Raw genomic sequence first — 20,830 nt, 5'->3', positions numbered from 1 at the left:
AAGCTTGATGACTATTACATTGTTACCTGTCAGTGTTAAAGCTTGATGACTATTACATTGTTACCTTTCCCCTTCTCTTCCTTTCATGCTGCCTCCAGTTAGTCTGGTCTAGGGTCAGTGTTCATTCTCCACATTCTGACATCTTGTTCTTACCACAGTAACATACACAATAAGCCTAAGGTCCCTAAATGGCCTCATTTGCCAGGCTGTATCATGACATTTTCTGCAGATCTCATCTAAAAGAAGCATGTGGTATTGCTATATTGGTGCTATCTTACAAGGAATTTCCATTGTATGGCATTTTGTAATCATTTCTAACTCTGCCTCACTCCTCCAACTAAATGAAGTAAAAAGTTTCTCCAGCTGTTTCCAAACCAGAAATATATAAATATTTTGAGGTAATATATATATATTTCTGACAACTCACAGTAGTGTTCTTCACCTCATACTGGTCATGTATGAGTCAAGTATCAGAATCTATATCTATATCTATCAATATATATGGTTGCATTTGTGTTGGGCAAAGCAGATGTGTGCATTGTTAATACAGTGGTGTTGATAGAGCATTTTTGCAAACACTCAATAACAACACCACTGAACTGATGTCACACACATGTGGTGTTGTTATTGTGTGATGGAGCAATTATGTAAATGGTGGTGAAGGTGAATTCTGGTTGGCTGACAAAGGTAAGTGTATGGGCAGGGAGTTTTTGTTAGACTATATGGGTGTTTTAATGTTAGGGTAAGGATTAGGTAAGGGGATGTATTTGGTGTGTGTATATGAGTTAGTGCTTTAGGGTTAGTGTGGCAGTTAGGGGAAGAGAAGATTTAGTGTGTGTATGTGTGTGTGTGTGTGTGTGTGTGTGTGTGTGTGTGTGTATGTGTGTGTGTGTGTGTGTGTGTGTGTGTGTGTGTGTGTGTGTGTGTGTGTGTGTGTGTGTGTGCGCATGTGTGCGCAGGCACACACTCATGCATCTGTGGTGAGTGTCTGAGCTATCTTGTTTAGTGATTGTGTTACGAGAAGGGCTTTTTCAGGTAAGCTGCACGTTAGAGTTGGGGCAGGTGCAGGGTTAGGGTTAACATGCATTACTACATTTTTCTACTCAAGGTTTTGTTTCCTACTTAGGGGAAAGTGGTCTTTTAAAACAGTAATTAAGGTATTCATTCTCTTACACAGAATTGCAACACATATTATTTTTGATACCTGGTGTCTAAGAGGATCCTTACTAAATATTGACATCCCTGCTCCTTTTATACCTTTCCTATAATTGTGGAAAGCAGAATAACTTAAAGTTTCAATGGAGGATTTACATCACAGAGCCAAGTTTCAGTCATGATCCCTATATCCACTAATTCTTAAGGAAATAGTAATCTTAATTTATCATGTTTTATTTAAAGTCAATGTATTTGTGACCAAATACACAAAATTACTCTTCCTGCTTTCACTTTAAGTCTCCTTTTAAAATAGAAAATTATTTTATTATTTTCTCTACTGTATGGCACTTGATCTTATTCACCATATGGCTAATATGAAAACCATACTTGGCAAAATATTCTACCCACCATGCACTTACATAGACACATATGATAATTTTGGACTCTGGCATATGTCTGAACATTACTGCATGAGCTTTTAAAGTCACTCCATATTTTTAATTTGGAAATATATTTATGAATATTACCTTGATCCCAAATACCTTGATCCCAAATTTTGACTTCCGCGATGGTACAGTGGTAGCATTGTTACCTCACAGCAAGAGGTTCTCCCGTTTGATTCTCGGCTTGGCTTGGGAGTGCCTTCTGTGTGGAGTCTGCATGTCCTCTCCACGGTTAGGTAGCGTTCGAAAGCTATGCGTGCGTAAATGGGCGTGCCTTCGTTGAAGGTTGGGCGTCGAGCTGGCACTTCGACGTTTCGTAAAAAATCTACTGCCAATCATTAGCGGACTGGAGTTCCGCTGTGGCGACCCCTTACCGGGAAAAAGCTGAAAGACAAATAACAACTTTGATCCCAAATTTTGAGCAAAGGTCCATAATTACATTCAGTTCATTTGATTATTTCTTCCAGCCTTACCCTGTATTTCTTTTATGCCTTATTATGTGCCATTTTATTAAGCTAACTACTGTACTGCATGTTTGCCCTGTACCACTGGACTTGCTCTGTGCTCCCTATAGTTCACTATAAGTTGTCTGTGGAACCATGTCACCCCAGAACAAGACAGTACTATGCATCAGGACACATGACCACCAAACAGAAATAAATATAAAACAAAGAAACAAATTATACTTATGATTTGCCTTGTCATATTTCATTCTGGTTTCTGCCAGTTTTGCTTTGCATGTTAAGGTACAAGTGCTATATCACACACGCAAATGCGTGACCTCTAGGATTATGACAGCACTGCTTTCCATGGGTCACCAAACTAAATAACCAAAGCAACACTGTACCCTGCTGCCACCATGCTATCATTAAATCCACAGAAGCCTTGAATGAAGGTAGCATTTTGTTCATTGATGTGCCAGGCCAAGTTATTCCATGCTTCTTTTCACTAGTTTTATGTTTTTCTTATTTCCTCCACCAAATATCTCAGTATGTTCACCTGACTCTGTAGCATACAAGAATAAAGCCATGACTGTGACCCAGATGACCTGAGTTTGAATACTAGCAGTGGTACTTGAGGGGTGGAAGTGGGCTAATGACACTATCTTATCCCACCTTAAAGGATGGAGGCAACAACTGAGACATGAATGGAGATGTAACTGTGAAGCAGCATATGCTGTAAGCAGGGCAAGGTATGACCAGTACTGGTAATGTATGGATGCTGGCCTTACCCATTGTCCACTGCAGGGATCAGAGGTGGAGCATAGCAGCCCCCCAATGGCTGTCTAGATGACGACCCCCAGTTGTGCCTTTTCTCATTATGGGGAGATGAATGAGATTGCTTGCTGTATCTCTGCCTGAATATTCTTGATCTCTGTCTGCATTTTATTTTGAATTGAAGTTTATCATTTAAGGTTTGGTTACTTCTATTTTGTATCTTATTCTTGTATTACATTTGTTTTAAGTTTTCTGTTCTGATTTTCAAGAGGTTTTGTCTAGGGTCATTTAGAAAAGTTAGCAAAGAAGAAAGTTAGCAACGTAGAGCCACTGGATAACTCCAGTGGCTCTACTCGACAGAGGCACTGGGAAGTAAGGTCAGGTGGCACGATGCCAGGGTAATCCTATGGCTAGGCTTGTAAGGGCCCCAGGGCCATTAGACTAGTACACACCTATGAACCTAAGAATTCCTTTGCAAACAGTGAATTACATCAGCTAATTAGGGGAAGGAGCTGATAAATAGCATTCCCCATTTAGTTAGAAATATCTCTACTTAGCTGGAGTGCTTATTTGGCTTGATTGCTGTACTCTTCCTGAATATTGCTGATCTCTGTCTGCATTTTATTTTTCCAACCCACCCATGCAACTACTTGGTGGCTTTTTATTTGTCCACCCCTACTGCAAATCTGATTTTGAACACTCCTCCCAGTCTCATGTCATCAGCTCATTCTACTGAGTACAGAGAGATCATTTGGGAAGGCCCACCCCCTTATTTTCTTAGCCTTGAATTATCTTCTGTTTCCTCCCTTCCCCCTTAACTTACAAATTGCATTTTAATCAGCTGCTTTTACTGTATTTGTGTTTCTTCCTACTTTATTACTTTATTTTGCTTTTGCTGCTTGTTATTACAAATGCTCAATTGCATTTATTCTGCTGCATTTATTTCTGCTTGTTTGTAGCCTGATTAAATTGTAACTTATTCTAAGCCTCTTAATTTTGGTTTAAGCACTTCGGCTTCAGGCCAGTTGTTTTACATTAAGATGGTTTGTAGTCTACACTATTGTGGCAGGAGAGGTAGTTTACATTTTTCTAAGCTGGGAATTGCTGGTTGAAGCTTAGTGTGTCTGTTATTTTAAAAGTGTCTTAGTTCTGGTTTAAGCAATTAGGTTTCAGGCCAGTTATTTTCACTCTTGTTGGAGGAGAGGGTAACCTCTGCCCTTCTGAGCTGGGAGTTTCTGGTTGAAGGCTCATTGTACCTGCTTATTTGAACTGTTTTTTCTGAAACTGTTGCATTTTGTTTGCTGTAGCATAGACTAGATTCAGACTTGCTGAATCTAGTTCTGTTTGTATAACTTCAGCACTAAACCAGGCCATCTTTTATTGGAGAGGGTTCCCCTGCACCCTAGTGGCAGGAGTGTGCAGTTAGAACTTATATGAGTGAAGGTTGCTGGAACAGGGCTCAGGTTTGAGCCTTTTTATTGGTTAATTTGTTTAAATCGGTTTAATCTCATTTGATACATAAGTACCACATTTGCACGAGTTTGCACTTGTTTTAGCAAAGTTCCACAGAGTGGCGAGCAGCTACTGCTCTGCTGTTTTTATCTGATCAATCCAAGGCAACCGATGATCTTTGCAAAACTTAAGTAGAATTTTTCATTTTATATTGCACTTTTGAACTGCATTTTTAACATTTCACTGCTTACTTGAAATGTCTTTTTTCTGAAATTGTTGCACTTTGATAGCATAGACTAGATTCAGACCTGGTGAATCCAGTTCTGTTTGTATAACTTGAGCACCAAATAAGGCCATCGTTTGTTGGAGAGGGCTCCTCTGCACCCTAGTGGCAGGAGTATGCAATTAGAACTCATCTGATTGAAGGTTGCTGGAACAGGGCTCAGTTTTGCACATTTTATTGGTTAATTTGTTTAAATCAGTTTTCTCTCATGTGCTACATAAGCACCGTGTTTTGTCGTGCAACAGTGGGCACAGCTGGCAGTTTTTTGACGCAAACACTTCAGCCTGCAAATTATCCCTTAGTACTCTGCTGGTGCTCCATCGGTGAGTTCTCGCAATTGCCCCTCACTGACAGGTGATATATTCAGCAAAGCTCCTGAGGTACCAACACAGATCCTTCCCACTAGCCCTTTGTATTTTTTGTCTACTTTTCCTGTCTTCTACTTTGCCTGGTCCTTCCTGTCCTCTCTCTGTTTTCTGACCACATCAACTTATCTAGCATTATGGACAATTTCCCACAGTTGCTCCAGCCAACTTGTTCAACATGGGCATCCTGAGGGAATTTAGCAATTGCCTCATGTACACTGACAACCCACCTCTTCTAGTCTACACAAATTCATTATGTAAGAGGTACATCTATATCAAGAACTTAGAATCCAGGCTCTCTTGTTCACCAGTCAGTTCATCTGATACTATGCAGGTTGTCAGCATGCACACCTCACCTCCTGCACTTACCAAACCAACAACACATAAACCTACGTATGCAGGTGTCCTTACCAGAAGCTTACCAAAACATCAGAGACCTCTCAAACATAAACACAAGCACGATTCACATAATAAACCCTCTGCAGAACATAGTGCACATAATATATCACACACCAGTGTCTCACCAGTCAAGCCCCTAAGGCTTAACACAAAAACAAATATCTTAGTCATAGGCAACTCAATTGGGAGACACACAGATTTCCCTCTCACCAAGATGGATAAGGAAAAAGTCAGGGAAAGTTGTCTGTCAGGTGCCAGGATCCACCAAATCACACACGCACTCAAGCACTCAATAACAGGCACTGTTATGACTCTGTGATAGTCCAGTTGGTGTGAATGACTCGAGACGTACCTCAATGTACTATATGAAGAGAGGCATGACTGAACTCTCTGATTATGTGCCTCAGGAAGATATGTCCCTAGCCTTAAGCAGCATTTTACCTTTGCCTAGGATGAGACCTCAATGCAAACAATAAATTATTGACTTCAACAATTGGCTTAGTTTCTGGTGTCATTCAAAGGGGATCCAGTATCTGTCAGCCTGGGATGACATGGTCGACAGATCTCAGTACTTTGCCAGAGATGGTCTTTATCCATCACCCCTGGGATTTTGGTTACTGGCTAAGGCTCTTACCACCCCCATAATGCCTATTTTAGGCAATGTCATAAGAACAAAATTCCTGATGTAAAAGTACCCTCTAAAAACATCCTCAAGGTTATGCTGCTAAATGCTAGGAGTCTAAACCAGGTAATGCACTCACTGGAAGCAGTCCTCATCTAGGAAGACGCTGACATTTGTGCAGTCACTGAGACCTGGTTTAAGGTGGTAGAGAGCATCCCAGGTATACCAGGTTACATTCTCTTCCACACGTTCAGACCACAAAATGAAGGCCTGAGAACTAAAGGAGGTGGTGTATCAATATTCATTAAAGATAAATACACCTTTAGATTGGTTAAACAGCACAATTCCCTTGAATTACTTCAGGTGCAATTGACTGTACATAAGACCCCTCTTCAGGTAAATCCCAGCTATAGAACTTCCTCCATAAATGAGGACATTCACTCAGCCTACTTGGATCTACTTGAGTCAATCAAGAAACAACCAAACACCCTGGTTTTGGGTGACTTTAATTACCCATCCATTGACTGGGTAAATTATATGTGTTCTAACTCACTTGCCCAAAGGTTTCTGGACTTCGTTAACTCAAATTCCCTGGACTAGCTGGTTGACATACTCACAAGGGGCTCAAGCATCCTGGATCTGGTGCTCACCAACATGGGGGACTGCTGTACCACCCTCAGTGTGTGGCCATGCCTAGTGAGATCTGACCACAAATTAGTCTCGCTAGAAGAAACTATAACACAAGACCCCCCCCCCCTTTGCAACAAGTAGACTAAAAAACTTCTCCAAGGCCAATTACAACATCTTACTTGACAGTGTAAATAGTTTCATAACCCCCCCCCCCCCCACTGATGGAGCAGACACCTATGCTGAGTTATACACCAATGTTTTATACAAGCACCTGTACAATTGTATTGACTCTGCCATACCTGATATAACCAAAGCAAGACCTTCAAGGAAAAACAAACCTGCCTTATGGACAACTGCCATTAATTGGCTATACAACAGGGGAAAGACATTGCTGTCTAAGAGTAGGAATAAATGGTCTCACAATTGGAAACACTTCCTCCTCAACTTAAACAAGCAAATAAGACTTCTAGTGAAGGCTTCCAAAGCTAACTGCGAATCCAAATTAGCTTCCCTAACTAAGGATAGCCACAAGGTGTTCTTTAGTTACATCTGTAATCTCAAAGGTAAGGCCCAGATTTGTGCTGAACTCATAGTTAATGGTACTACATATACAGAACCTGTGGATATAACAAACCTGCTGGCTGATAGTTTCAGTGAAAACTTCACTCCCCATCCCTACCACATATACCCCAAAGCTTCCATAACACCTGTCCCCCACCTAGTATCTCCAAGGAACAGGTCTTAAATGCCATTGCCAAGGCCAAAAATACAGCTTCTATGGGACCAGACAAAATACCAGGCTGTGTTCTACATGGGTTAAAGCAGGAATTAGCATCACCTCTGGGCACACTTTTCAGTCACAGCCTAAGCACTGGCTTCATCCCAGCAGAATGGAAAACAGCAACAGTCATACCTTTGCACAAAGTGGGTGCATCCACAGACCCCAGGAATTATAGACACATTAGCCTGACCAGCCTTATCTGCAAGGCCATGGAATGATATCATCATGGACCTTATTAACAAAGATATAGGAAATCTCCAAATGCTTGACCCCACCCAGTTTGGCTTGGTCAGGGGGAGTTCATGCCTGTTAAACTTGGTGAACTTCTTTGAGACAGTCACCAAACCCCTAGATGAGGGCACATCTGTGCATACAGCCTACCCAGACTTAGCCAAGTCCTTTGACAAAATCACCCACTCAGCCATCATTGATAAACTCACCCAGCTGGGTATCAACCCATATATTGTCAGGTGGATTGCCAACTGGCTCACTGATAGAACTCATAAGGGAGTCTACCTCCTCCAGCAGACCCGTAAGCAGTGGTCTTCCACAGGGATCAGTTCTGGGACCTCTACTGTTCAGAATCTACAGGCTAAAACTAAAGGACTGTGACTGACAATGTTTGCTGATGACTGCAAACTGGGAGTGATCATTGAAACCCCTAGCAATGTCAACATCCTTCAAGAAGGTCTTACACAAACCAATGACTGGTGCCAAAGTCATTGTCTTAAACTTAATGTAAAAAAATGCATTATCATCCCTTTCAGCAAGGGTAATGTTCCTATAAACTACCACATCAATAGCAATACCATAAGCACACAGTCAGTGGTGAGAGATCTGGGCACACAGGTTGTCAGCAACCTTAACTTTGATCATCATGTCTCAGCAGTGGTAAGAATGGAATTTTAAATCACTCATCTCACACATAAGGGCATTGCCTCCAGAAAAAAAGAGGTTATAACGCCCCTGTACTCTTCCCTCATCAGGCCAATAATAGAGTACAACGCCCCCTTTGGTATGTTTCTTTCCAAACACCTGCAGCAATTGGAAAGACCACAAAGGTTCCTTACAAAGAAAATTCAGGGTCTTCAAGATCTGTCTTATATGGACAGATTAAAATCATTGTCACTTTACTCTGTGCCATACAGACTGCTCAAGCTGTGCCTTGCATATACAGCAATCTCTCACCCAGTTTTAATAGAAATGCTGCACATTTGCAAGTAAAATGGCACACAGGTCACTCGCTCAAAGGTCCTTAACCTGGTATGTGACATCAACAGAACTTGGTGGAGAGACAGACTTTGTCTCACAAAGGTTTTCCCACCTTTGGAAGAAGCTTCCTTCCTATTAATGTTAAACAAACCCCCTCATTAGCCCTATTTAAGCATACTTTGGACGATTGGATGGGTAACAGGAAATTCACCCCAGGATTCCACCTGTGTCCCTCTTGGACAGAGGCATTCGTTGCTGATTTTAGTTTCTGCTTGAACCAGACACCCTTGGGGACACAGGTTGAACTTGGTTAGGCTTATAAGGGCCCTGGGGCCGTTAGCCTAGTAACCTCCTATGATCCTATGATTATTTTATTTTCCTTTGTTAACCTGGATAGAATGCTGATGCAAATGGGCTATTTTCAGGTACAATCAGGAACAGAAAAATAGAAAACAATAGCACAATTCAAAGAAAACACTTTCAAAAATATTGCTAATTAAATGGAATAGCATAATGATGATTGTACAAGATATTACAATAAGTAGTCAGCACAGCGCATTTACAAAGGCAGCTCGCATCGTACTTGGTAAATATAAGTAGGATAAAAGAAGAAAGAAGAAAAGGAGAGCGAGGGGAAGGTAAGAATGCAGATGCTTGAGGAACAGAGGTAAGGTGAGGTGAAAGAGTAAGGAGAAGGAAAGCACGTGAAGTAGATAGAATAGACTAGTCTACATAGCAGTTACAGGGAGAGCTGTAAACTTTAATGTAAGAAGGCTGGTGTGTTATTTTTCATTTTTTGACTCATTTAGGCTATGAATCAGCCATACGCTTCAGTGTGTTCCTTTAACAGTGACCCCAGAGTATTTTTTTAACAGTTATCAGGCTCATGAAATGCTTATTGTTAAGAGTGTGAGGAAGGTGAAGCAGTGGACAGTCTGTTGCAGTGGGTCAGCAGTAAAGCAGTTCTGATGGGAAGAGAAGTGTATTATGATACCATTCATTGTTCAGATGCCATGATTAATGCTAAAGAAGGATACAGGGTGGCTGACACACTAAATTCTGTGGCAACAATTCTTACCAGGTATCTGTTATTCATTTATAGGATGATCTCTTCATATCTGCAGAGAAACCAAAGAGAAAGTGCAAGCAGTGCATACAAATAATGAAGAAAATAATAAAGGCTGTGCCTGCTGAAGGGGAGGAGGTAAGTGCATTTTCTAGGTATACTATTCTTTCGCCAAATTGTTCAAAGAGACTGATGATAGACTCACATTTATTTTATATTTGCTAAGCAAAATGCTTGACTCCTTCATGCTAGAACATAAGTGCCTTCTCAAAGTCACATTCAAACTATGAATACTGAAAACTGTTCCCTGCAGGAGATACACCTGAAGTTGTGTACAGCATGGCCAAATACTGTGAAATGCAGAGCATTCTATGCCAAGTGATGGTCAATGGGTAAGAGAAGCAAATTGTATTGTCACTAAATCCCTTAGATGGCCAATGTCCAGCACTACTAATATTTATACCTGTGAGATGAAGAGTTGAAATGCAACAGTATTCCTTTAAGAACTTCAGGGACTCTCCACCTGTTCTTATAAAATGCTGCTGTTGACAAGTATTAGTAAGTTAGTGACTGTGTCTCTGTACAGCTGCAAAGATGCTAAGACACTTGTTTCCTGTGGTCAGCTATGAGTGTGGGTGCACATGGCTCTTGTATATACTGAAGAATTTCAAAATCAGCTTAATAAGCCTAATACATAATCCTGGGGATTCATTAAAGGGCTCACGCTAAAAGACCCTGCTCTCATAACGTGGTATTTTGTGATTCAGGGACATGTTAGGCATAATGTGCAAATACCTCATTATCTGATAATTTGCAGGTATTTGAATCACAGTTGCAATCACTCGCTGATACTGTTGTGGCTACATTATGTAGACATAGGCATCTCCACCCCATTCACACACACACACACACACACACACACACACACACACACAGAAACCATGGTCTACTATCAAAACAGAGAAAATTAGTTGGTCGCTTGGCCTTTAAATTGAAAAATAAAACCCGAAGATTAAAATAAATTTGCATCAAAATGTCGGAAATGATTTTACGTTTTTTTCGAATTTACTGTTTTTGAAATCACACTGTGTCACCGGACCTCAAATTCTGTATATGTATGTATGAGTTGTACTTCCTGTTTTCATATGAAATACATTGGATAACAGTAGAAGAGCTTCGCAATTCTATTGGTTTGGAAACATTGTATGTTAAGTTGTCTATCTCGCCTTCATTCTTGCTGGATGGGTTCGGAGCCGACCTCGGCTCCGACTCGGCCACTCTAAAAGCTCGAGAGTTGGTTCCACCAGCTCGAGGCTCCCCTTATATCCCACAATGCTAGGCGGTATTACCCCAGATCTCGTTTGCCGCTACAGCGATTGAGGTGTATTGTTTCTACCGGCTTCAGGTCAGTTATTATAGATTACTCTATAGTTAAATTAATCCCCTTTAATTTAGTTTTTTATAGTTAATTCCCTTAACTTAGTGGATTTTGACCCTTTCATACCTGTTTATCCCCTTTTTTCCTTAAGAACTTATTAGTTCTTCCCTCAGGCCTTTGGGCCCTTCCATCCCCTTATTAGTGGAGTGTATGTGTTTTTTAGGGATTTAAAAAAAAAAAAAAAAAAAGAACTAATTTTTTTAGTTAACCTTAGTGGACAGTGTAATCGGTGTGTTTGTGTGTGTGGTGGTTACACTTTTTCCTTAGGAATGTCTAAGGATTCAAAGGTCTCAGGCTTCAAGAAGTGTGACTCGTGCTGTCAGAAAATGTCTCTGACAGACGGTCACACTTCTTGTATGTACTGCCTGGGACCTTTACACCTGCAGGACTCTTGTGCTGTATGCCATGGCTTCAGCCCTAGAGTCCTGCAGGAAAGAAAAAACAAGCTTATCTTAAGAGGCTTGCTTAAGCCTGAGGGTTCCCCTACTGCTACTTCGGGTAAACCCTCTAAGGCTCCTAGGTCCTCGACTCCAGCTTCTGAGTCGAGGCCTAAGGCTTCGAAACCTACTCCTGCATCGGCTCCGGCTGGAGCCGATGAGACTCTAACTTCCACTTCGGTGGTTCCCTCGGCTCCGGCCGGAGCCGAGGTTTTGGAAATTACTACGTCGGCTCCGATCAGGCTTTCGGAGCTGACATCTAGAAAGAGGTCCAGGTCACCGTCCCTTGGCTCCGTTCATTCGGCTCCAGCATCTCCCTTGCTGTCTGAACGGAGCCATAGATCTCACTCCTCTAGATCATCGAGGCTTTCGGATCATGACCTTCAGAGGGTAGTGAGTCGACTTCTTAAGTCCGAGGCACTGGCCCAAATGCTACAGAGCCCGACTCATCAGTCGATGCTTAACCCTATCCCTCAAAATGTTCCTCCTCCGAATCCTTTGAGCTCGGAGCCGGGGCGTTTCGGACCCGAGACTGTGGTACCGTCGGAGCCGATACAATTGTCTTCGGCTCCATTGTCGGCTCCGATTTCTTCCTTGGAAGAATCTCGGCGCCGGACTTCCCTCGTCGGCTCCGAGGGGGTGAGTGGCATCGGACCCTTGTCCGACTCCGCTCTCCCTCTCGGTGCTTCGGCGCTGGTGAGTTCGGCTCCGACATCGGCCTCGGAGCCATCGCTGTCGGTGCCGAGAGAGGTTTTCAGCTTTTCGGAGCGGGGACCTCTGGCTCTGCCTGATAGGGGTGCGTTTGAGGTCATGCGGAGTGTGTTGGAACCTGGTTCAACTCCACAGTCAGCTCCGTCCACCCCTCCCTCTTCGGTGCCTCAGGTTATGTCTACTCACTCCCTCATCCCAGACCGCAGAGAGCCAGCTCCTCAAGAATCCCCTGTGGGGATCTCATCCTCTTCCGAGGCCTATCCTGAATTGGCAGGGGAGCCCCCTAGGAAGAGAAAGTGTAAGAGGAAGCACATAGACTCACCTGAGTCTGTCACCTCTGACACAGATTTAGAGGATTCCGAGGGTTCCCCCCGTTCCCCTTCTGAAGATGTCTCCTTTGCAGACATTCTAGAGATCCTGAAACAGAGGGGAAATTGGCCAGCCCTTAACCCTTCGGAGGATGAATCTGTGTATCTTGAGGCGTTTGGCTCTCACCCTTCCACCTCCTGGGTGTCCCCCCCCTTTGACCCCTCATGCAGGTGGTAGCTAAAAAGGCTTGGACGGCTCCTGACTCTGTGGACCCCACCCCCAGGAGACCTTCAAAGTTTATCACAGCGCCAGCAGAAACAATTTCTCACTAAGGGAGTTTCTGTGGATGCTATGGTGGTAGCTGCCGCCACTAAGAAGGAGCTAGCTGATCCTACGGTGCCTGTCCATCCTCCTAACAAGGAATCTAGGTCTATGGACAGGTACGGGAAGCGGATGTTTTCGTCAGCGACCTTTGCTATGCGTTCGCTGAACTACCTCTGCCATTTCACTCGTCTTCAAAGAGACTTGATCAAGGAAGCGAGTGAGATGTTGAAGGACCCTACAGCTGTGGGTTTTCAGGACAAGATGAACGCTCAGCTGGTTACCCTAAACTCTATAGCTAACTCCTCCATGCGCCTCCTTTCATATGCGGCTGATGGAGCGAGCAGAGCCGCAGGGACAGGTGTGGCCTTACGCCGGCATGCCTGGATGCGGCTATGCAATTTTGCGGACCCCTTTAAAACGTCTTTCACTAATTCCCCGTTTGATGGATCATCCCTTTTTGGTCCTTAAGTGAAAGAAACCTTGACAAGGTGCGAGTCAGATGGCAAAACTCTTTCTGCCGTCGGAGTCCGTTTTTCTACTCCTTCTAGACCTTACCCCAAAGGCCAGAAAAGTGGAAAGATGTGGTTCCGCAAACAATCTCAAGGGACTTTGCCTGACGCACAGAGTCGGTTCCCCTCTAGAGGCAGAGGGGGGAACAATAATGGTAGACGTCGCCCTAGAGGCAGGGGGGGTCCGCAGAACCAGGGCAATCGAGAAACCTTTTCCGATAAGCCCTTCCAGCACCCCTGAGGTGTTGCCCGACTGCCCACCTTCGGAGGCAGCCGGGGGAAGATTATCACTGTACCCAGAAGCCTGGCGATCCCTAACTCAAGACAAGTGGGTACAGTCCATCATTTCCGAAGGCTATTCCATTCCGTTCTTTCGCATTCCAAATCAATCAAAAAAATCCCTTCCAGATGTTCCACCCGCTCAAAGGGATCAAGCAGCATTGGAAATATCAAAGTTGCTTGCAAAAAGAGCCATTCAGCCAGTGCCAGCAGACCAGCAAGGATCCGGAATCTACTCCAAGTTCTTTTTGGTTCCAAAGAAAACAGGGGGACTGGAGACCCATTTTGGATCTCAGTATCTTGAACAAGTCTGTCAAGAAAACAAGATTTCGGATGGTCACGCTACAATCCATCCTACCCCTATTGGGAAAGGAAAACTGGATGTGCTCTATAGACCTCCAGGATGCGTACTATCATATAAAAATGAACAGACGCTCCAGGAGATTCCTCCGCTTCAGGCTGGGAACCAGTCACTTTCAATTCAGAGCCCTGCCCTTTGGACTCACCACTGCCCCCCAGGTGTTTACCAAATGCATGGCAGTGATAGCTTCTCACCTGAGACGTCAAGGATTCCAGGTGTTTCCTTACTTAGACGACTGGCTCCTCACAGCTCCTACCAAGAATCTTCTTCTACTTGCCAGAGACTACACCTTTCGCATTTTTCAAAAGTTAGGTATCTCAATAAATTGCGAAAAGTCTGTTTTGTCGCCTTGTCATGCTATTACTTTCATAGGCGCAAATCTAGACACAGTCAACATGTCTGCGAGGCTCACAGACCAAAGAATAGCAGACATACACAAACTGGTCTCCCTTCTCTTCCACAACAACAGAGTCAAAGTCAGATTAGTTCTAAAAGTACTAGGGATTATGGCGGCTGCTATCCCTCTACTTCTATTAGCCAGATTTCACATGAGAATCCTTCAATGGATGCTCTTCACACAATGGTCATACCAACATCTTCCGATGTCCCACACCATTGTGATTACGCAAGCATGCAAGAATCATCTTCTTTGGTGGATTTCTTCCCCCCAGCTCTTCCTAGGAAGACCCTTTGTCCTTCCCCCTCCGGTTGCTACTCTGACAACGGACGCTTCCCTGATCGGGTGGGGGGGGGGCATTATCAGGGCAGAACAGTCCAGGGCATTTGGCAACCAGTTGAACGCCACTTGCATATAAATGTTCTAGAGATGAGAGCAGTGCTTCTAGCATTGCAAGCCCTTCAAGACTCTCTTCCCTTGGGAACGATAGCAATTCAGACAGACAACATGTCTGTAGTGTGGTATATCAACAAACAAGGCGGAACCAGGTCCTACCCCCTATGTCGAGAAGCACTCAGACTGTGGCAATGGGTGATTTCTTCTCAGCGGTTTCTGATAGCAATGCACATCCCCGGGAAGTCCAATCTTATCGCGGACAAATTGAGCAGAGCTATCCTCATGCCTCACGAGTGGTCTCTGAAAGATTCTATCTTGGAGAGAATTTTTCTCAAGTGGGGTTAGCCTTGCTGCGACCTTTTTGCTACTCCCCAAAACAGCAAGTGCAAAAATTTTTTCACCCTCTTCCCCTTACCAGGCCAGCCCAGCAGAGACGCTCTAGTCCAAGTTTGGCCCCGGGGACTTCTGTATGCATTCCCCCCCTTCCCACTAATCTCTCAAGTGATACAGAAAGCTATCGCTCAGAAGGCCTCATTGATCCTCATTGCTCCTTACTGGCCTCGACAGGTTTGGTTCCCCTTTCTACATCAATTTCTGTTGGAGCAACCCTGGCATCTGGACCTAGTTCCAGATCTTTTGATCCATCAGTCGGGTCAGTTACATCGCTCCCTCCCCTCTCTGAACCTCACTGCTTGGTTCCTCCGGTTCCAACCTTAGCCAGGCTTCCTCAAATATCTCACTCTGTTTGAGATATTTTGATAGCTTCCCATAAATCTTCCACTCGGAAGATTTATCTTAGTAAGTGGAAACATTTCGCCTATTGGGCTCAAGGAAGGGACATAGATCCTTTCACTGCTTCCATCCATATAGTCCTTGATTTTCTAGCTGAACTTTTCCATGCAGGTTCATCTCCTTCTACTCTTAAAGTTCAATTGGCAGCTATATCTAACTTTCACGTGGGCAGCTCAGATTCTGCCATCATGTCTCACAAGCTTTGCAAAGCTTTCTTGAAGGGAGTTTTTCTTCTTAGACCTCCTATAAGAAATCCTCCTCCCTCTTGGGACCTTAATTTAGTTCTCACATCTTTAATTCTTCCCCCTTTTGAACCTGCAGCCTCCTGTTCAATGAAATTGCTATCCTGGAAGACTCTCTTTCTGGTAGCCATTACTTCAGCTAGAAGGATCTCAGAGCTTCATGCACTCAGCAGTCGACCACCGTATCTTTTGTTTCATAAGGATAGGGTATCCTTACGGACCAATCCATCCTTCTTACCTAAAGTAGCCTCTGCGGCAAATCTAAATCAAAACATTGACCTCCCTGTGTTTTTTCCTAACTTTTCTAACAGGTCTGAACAAAAATTGCATTGGCTAGACGTCCATCGTCAATTAAGGTATTATTTGGATAGGACCAAACAGATCAGAAAAACTGACCAGTTGTTTGTCTCTTATGCAGAAGGCAGAAAGGGCCTTTCAGTTTCGAAGGTATCACTTTCCAGATGGCTAACATCCCTGATTTCCTTTGTGTATGAAATTAGACACCAAAAGTTGCCTAACAAACCAAAGGCCCATTCGACTAGAGCTTTGGCTACTTCTATAGCTTTCCAAGACAGGCTGCCTATTGATACCATTTGCACAGCAGCTACATGGGCTACTCCTCACACTTTTATTTCTCATTATAAGTTGGATCTAGCTTCTAGACATAGAGCTAATTTTGGTTCCACTGTTCTCAAGAGTCTGTTCCGATAGGCCACCCGGGACAAGGTGCTAGGGACGCGGTCCCATCCAGCAAGAATGAAGGCGAGATAGACAACTTAACATATAGAAGTTATGTTCTTACCATAACGTTCCATGTTAGTTGCCTTCTTCTCGCCTTCTTTCTTGCGTCCCACCCTCCTTCCCCCTAGCCTGGACAGACCTAGAGGAGTTTGATTGTGACCTCTCTTTCTTCCACCTCTATTGTATATGTATATGCTATACCTTGCATATATCTCTTCATCAGGTTTCAGGTCACCTTCTTCCTCTCCTTTTATAGAGGTGGTGTTTCCTTTTTCCAGTATTTCTGGATTTATTTTTGGCTGGGCCTAGCTTACAAACGAGATCTGAGGTAATACCGCCTAGCATTGTGGGATATAAGGGGAGCCTCGAGCCGGTGGAACCAACTCTCGAGCTTTTAGAGTGGCCGAGTCAGAGCCGAGGTCGGCTCCGAACCCATCCAGCAAGAAAGAAGGCGAGAAGAAGACAACTAACATGGAACGTTATGGTAAGAACATAACTTCTATTTTTTTTTTTCTTTTAACTTCCAGCTATAATGTTGTAGTATCATAAACATTGAGTAGTCAGCTGTGGTACTGTAATTTTTTTTTTAATGCACATTTGCAAAATTCCCAGGTTGGTGTTTTAAACATATTAAGTGAATTAAGTGCAATATAGTGTAGCGAACACTTTAAAAGATATAGAAAAGTAAGAGAATACAACCTGTTATTTTATTTTAAAGTACGCTGTCTGCATACCATATCAATCATTACTAAAATGAGCAATGTTGAACAACTAGTTCTATGAATGCATGTGGTGTTAACTGATCTCTTTGGCCTAGCAAACATTCAGATATACTTTAGTTATCCATTAAATGGCATCTTTTTGGAGAGGAAGGCAAACAAGACATCAATCTACTTTTCAAATCCTCAGCACGATTTTGTTCCAATTGAATAGGGTGCAGTGCATCCAGCATAAACAATTCCTGCTTTCCGATAAAACTTCTTAAACGTCTATGCCATCCTTTCATGGCATTTTGGCTGCATGGATAACCAAAACTACACGTATCAGACTGATTCCAAAAAGAAACATCAAACAGTGGTGGCAATCTTTTAGAAGCTGACCCTTGTCTTCCATAACACCTAGGTCTACCAATGATATAATTCTCTTAAAAAAATTACATAATGGTTTCCCTAGTTCTGGCATATTATTCTCAATTTCAGCAAAAGTGCTATATATATCATCAGGTGATAGAAATGCTAAATCTGGTATTTGTTTGCAAAGCATAGCAAAATACATACTCGTGCCAAACTCAGAAGCTAAATTCAGCTTTTGTATTTGTCTTCATATTATTTGGCATAGATGAAACCAGCATCCTTTTGCTGAGCTAGTTACAAAATTTATCTTATTAGTGTTAACAGCCCCCTTTTCAAAATCACTTAGTATAATTTTTGGACATAATTCTAAACTGCAGTGTGCACATATAGACAGTATACATTTCCAAAACTGGTCATAGCACTCCTCGGACTTAGATGGAACTATTCCATATACAACTGGTATTTTTTTCATGTACTTGCTGCTCTCTAAACACTCTAAATCTGTTTGCATTCCCTTGTGCTAATTGGAAAGGTGCCATCAACTAGAATATAGTCAACCGAGCACAGCATTCTTGTTACTTTCTGTACTAATAACAACGGCATTGGCGCTTACGTCTGAATCACTTGCATGTTCAGTTATAAAGCAACCATTTTTAATAGGTAGTATTTCTGGCTGTAACACTTTTAATGTACGTACATCCTTAAACACATTCATTCTCTTTTTCTGCCTTACTCTACATACAGTCGGCTTAAGTACAGAACTATAAGGCAATTCATTAACAATGCCACTTGATGTACTTGCTAGAATTTCTGACACTATTTTACATGGTGCCTCCACAGATTGCTCTGCATGTCTTTTTATACTATCCTGAACTTTAAACACCTCCAGTTTAACAGCATCTGGTGCATGATAATGGCTATTATTTTTCTCTAACCTGTTACCTTCTGATACAGCTCCGGTGATGCAACGTCATTTACAAGTAAATTTACTTTTATGGACACAACACCAATAACTCTTATTACCTTTACTCTTTTCTAAATTGTACTGATATCCATCAACAATGAGCAATTCATATCATTTCTGTAATTTTACAGTATCATAAGTATTCCTCATTGCACCAGGAGTGAACTCAATAAACTCTGAATCATCGTTTTGTAAATACATACATAACTTACAAACTGGTAAGTAATTCTGCTTAACAACATTACAACTATATGTACCTGCATTATTTCTTCTCAGTTGATGTGTTAATTCTTTTCAATAGAAACCCCTTTATGCTTTTGACTTTTCACCGACAAATGCACTTACAGATTGACTTGAATGCATGTATTCATGCAGTGCATTATACGTCTTAACGTTGGAACTAATACAACCAATCGGAGTACTGAATTAAAAAAAATGTCACCTTGCATAAGGATGAAACCAATTTTAGACTCGATTTTACAGATTTGTGATTAATTTTTTCACTTAAATAAACCTTTGGAAACAAGCATTCGAAAATATTTTGGCCAGGAAATGTAAGTTCGCACATTTGATAGTAAACCACAAACCACAGTTCTGGGACCTGTGCCTGAGTTGTCTGCCTTTCCCTACATCTCCTTTGACAGATCTAGGATCTCACAGAAAGATGGACAGTCTCATTTTCCTAGTCATATCCTTAGTGTTTAGTGGTTCCACCCACCTCAATCCCTGTACTAGTTTAAGTGTTGTTACAGCACAACTGTCGTATCCTTCATGGCTACTGTTCCAGCCCCCCATCCCTGTACTAGTTTAAATGTCATTACAACACAAATGTAGTATCCCAGGTGGTTAGTATTTCTGCTCAGACCTGATCCCTATACTAGTTTAAATGCTATTATGGCACAAGTGTAGTAGCCCTGGTGGCTAGTGTTCTCCCACTGCTCTGTCTTCATGCAGTTTTAGTGCCATTATGATACAAGTATGATATCATTGGTGGCTAGTGGTTCCCCTGATCCCCATACTAGCTTAAATGCTGTTACAACACAAATGTAGTATCCTTGGTAGCTAGTGGTCACTCCCCATCCCCTATCCCTGTACTTTTTTAAATGCCAGTAGATTAACATGGCCTTTAGTCATATTAACTACCACGATGTAGCAGGGCCAGCCAAAGTGATGTACATGACAGAGTGATTTAATGAATTGCTCTGCATATAGATGCCTTCCAGGTGGCAGTTCCAGGAAAGAGATCACATGGCTAATTAGCACATGCCTCTCCCCCAGCTTTGTCACAGAGTGAGCCCTACACAGTGCTACACATCTTCATGCTGGAACACTATGCAGTACCATTTTAGGGCTGCCTCTGAATTCAAAAAGTTAACCTTTGTGAATTCCCCCTAATGTTTATGTGTAAGTATATATTGCAGTGGAATCAGGAATCAGTGTCGGCCTTATGTCAAATGCCACCCTAAGTGAAGGGCTCCATGGAGTCCCCTGCCCACTGTTTCCTACTGCATATATCTCATGGTGCTTTTCATTTTTACCCATCCTGGCCTCCTTACACTATTAGCATTACTTTTACCTTCTTTTTATTACATTTTTTCTTACTTTTCAGCTTTTTCTGCATCCTTTCAATACATCTTTACTGACCAGTTGTAATGTAATAACTGTGGAAGAAATAATTCAGTTAAGCCACGAGTTTCTAGATGGTTTGAGGTACATTTTAGAGCTTTTTTTAAACAATCTTCAGTCTTTTCATCCAATGATGGTTTGAACATGCTAAAAGAAAGAAATTCTGTCTTACTCTTTGACTTTACTTTTTCTTGCATCCTTACAACACGTTCCAACTGATCAAGACTGCACTGTAATATCTGGGTAGAAACCAACTGAATTTAGCCAATGAAAGTGGTCCGTGGGGTTATCGATTCTCCGAGGTTCAAGTTAGACCATTCTTCTAAACTTTTGATCCAGTGATGGCCTGAACAAGAAATTCAGCCCTATTTTTGTTTCAAACAAGAAATAAGTTGTGTTTAAGGCTTAATGTCCAAAGATGACAAAATAGTAGCTAAAATAAACTGAGAAGACAAATGTTTCTCCCTACCCATACGCTCCTCCTGTGTGTCCCAGAGAACTAGATTAGGATAAATATAAAGGCACAAATGGCCACAGTCATATATTACAAGTGTCGTCTTTCACAGGTATGTATATACAGCATGCCTCTGCATCCCTACCTCCAAA

General features: G+C 42.4%; 1 protein-coding gene across 1 annotated transcript in view; it reads left to right on the top strand.

Moving 5' to 3' along the window:
• The window catches only part of LOC122812036 (prosaposin-like), a 50,142-nt gene that overhangs the window by 19,692 nt on the left and 9,620 nt on the right, over window positions 1–20,830 (top strand). The window contains exon 3 of the mRNA XM_044084282.1: window positions 9,662–9,763. Within this exon, the coding sequence (XP_043940217.1) occupies window positions 9,662–9,763 (102 nt within the window). The remainder of the gene's footprint in view (window positions 1–9,661; window positions 9,764–20,830) is intronic.

Source organism: Protopterus annectens, chromosome 9.part0, assembly GCF_019279795.1.
Source record: "Protopterus annectens isolate FY-2018-M chromosome 9.part0, PAN1.0, whole genome shotgun sequence".
NCBI classification, from domain to species: domain Eukaryota; kingdom Metazoa; phylum Chordata; order Ceratodontiformes; family Protopteridae; genus Protopterus; species Protopterus annectens.
This window is presented reverse-complemented; position numbering and strand designations above follow the sequence as displayed.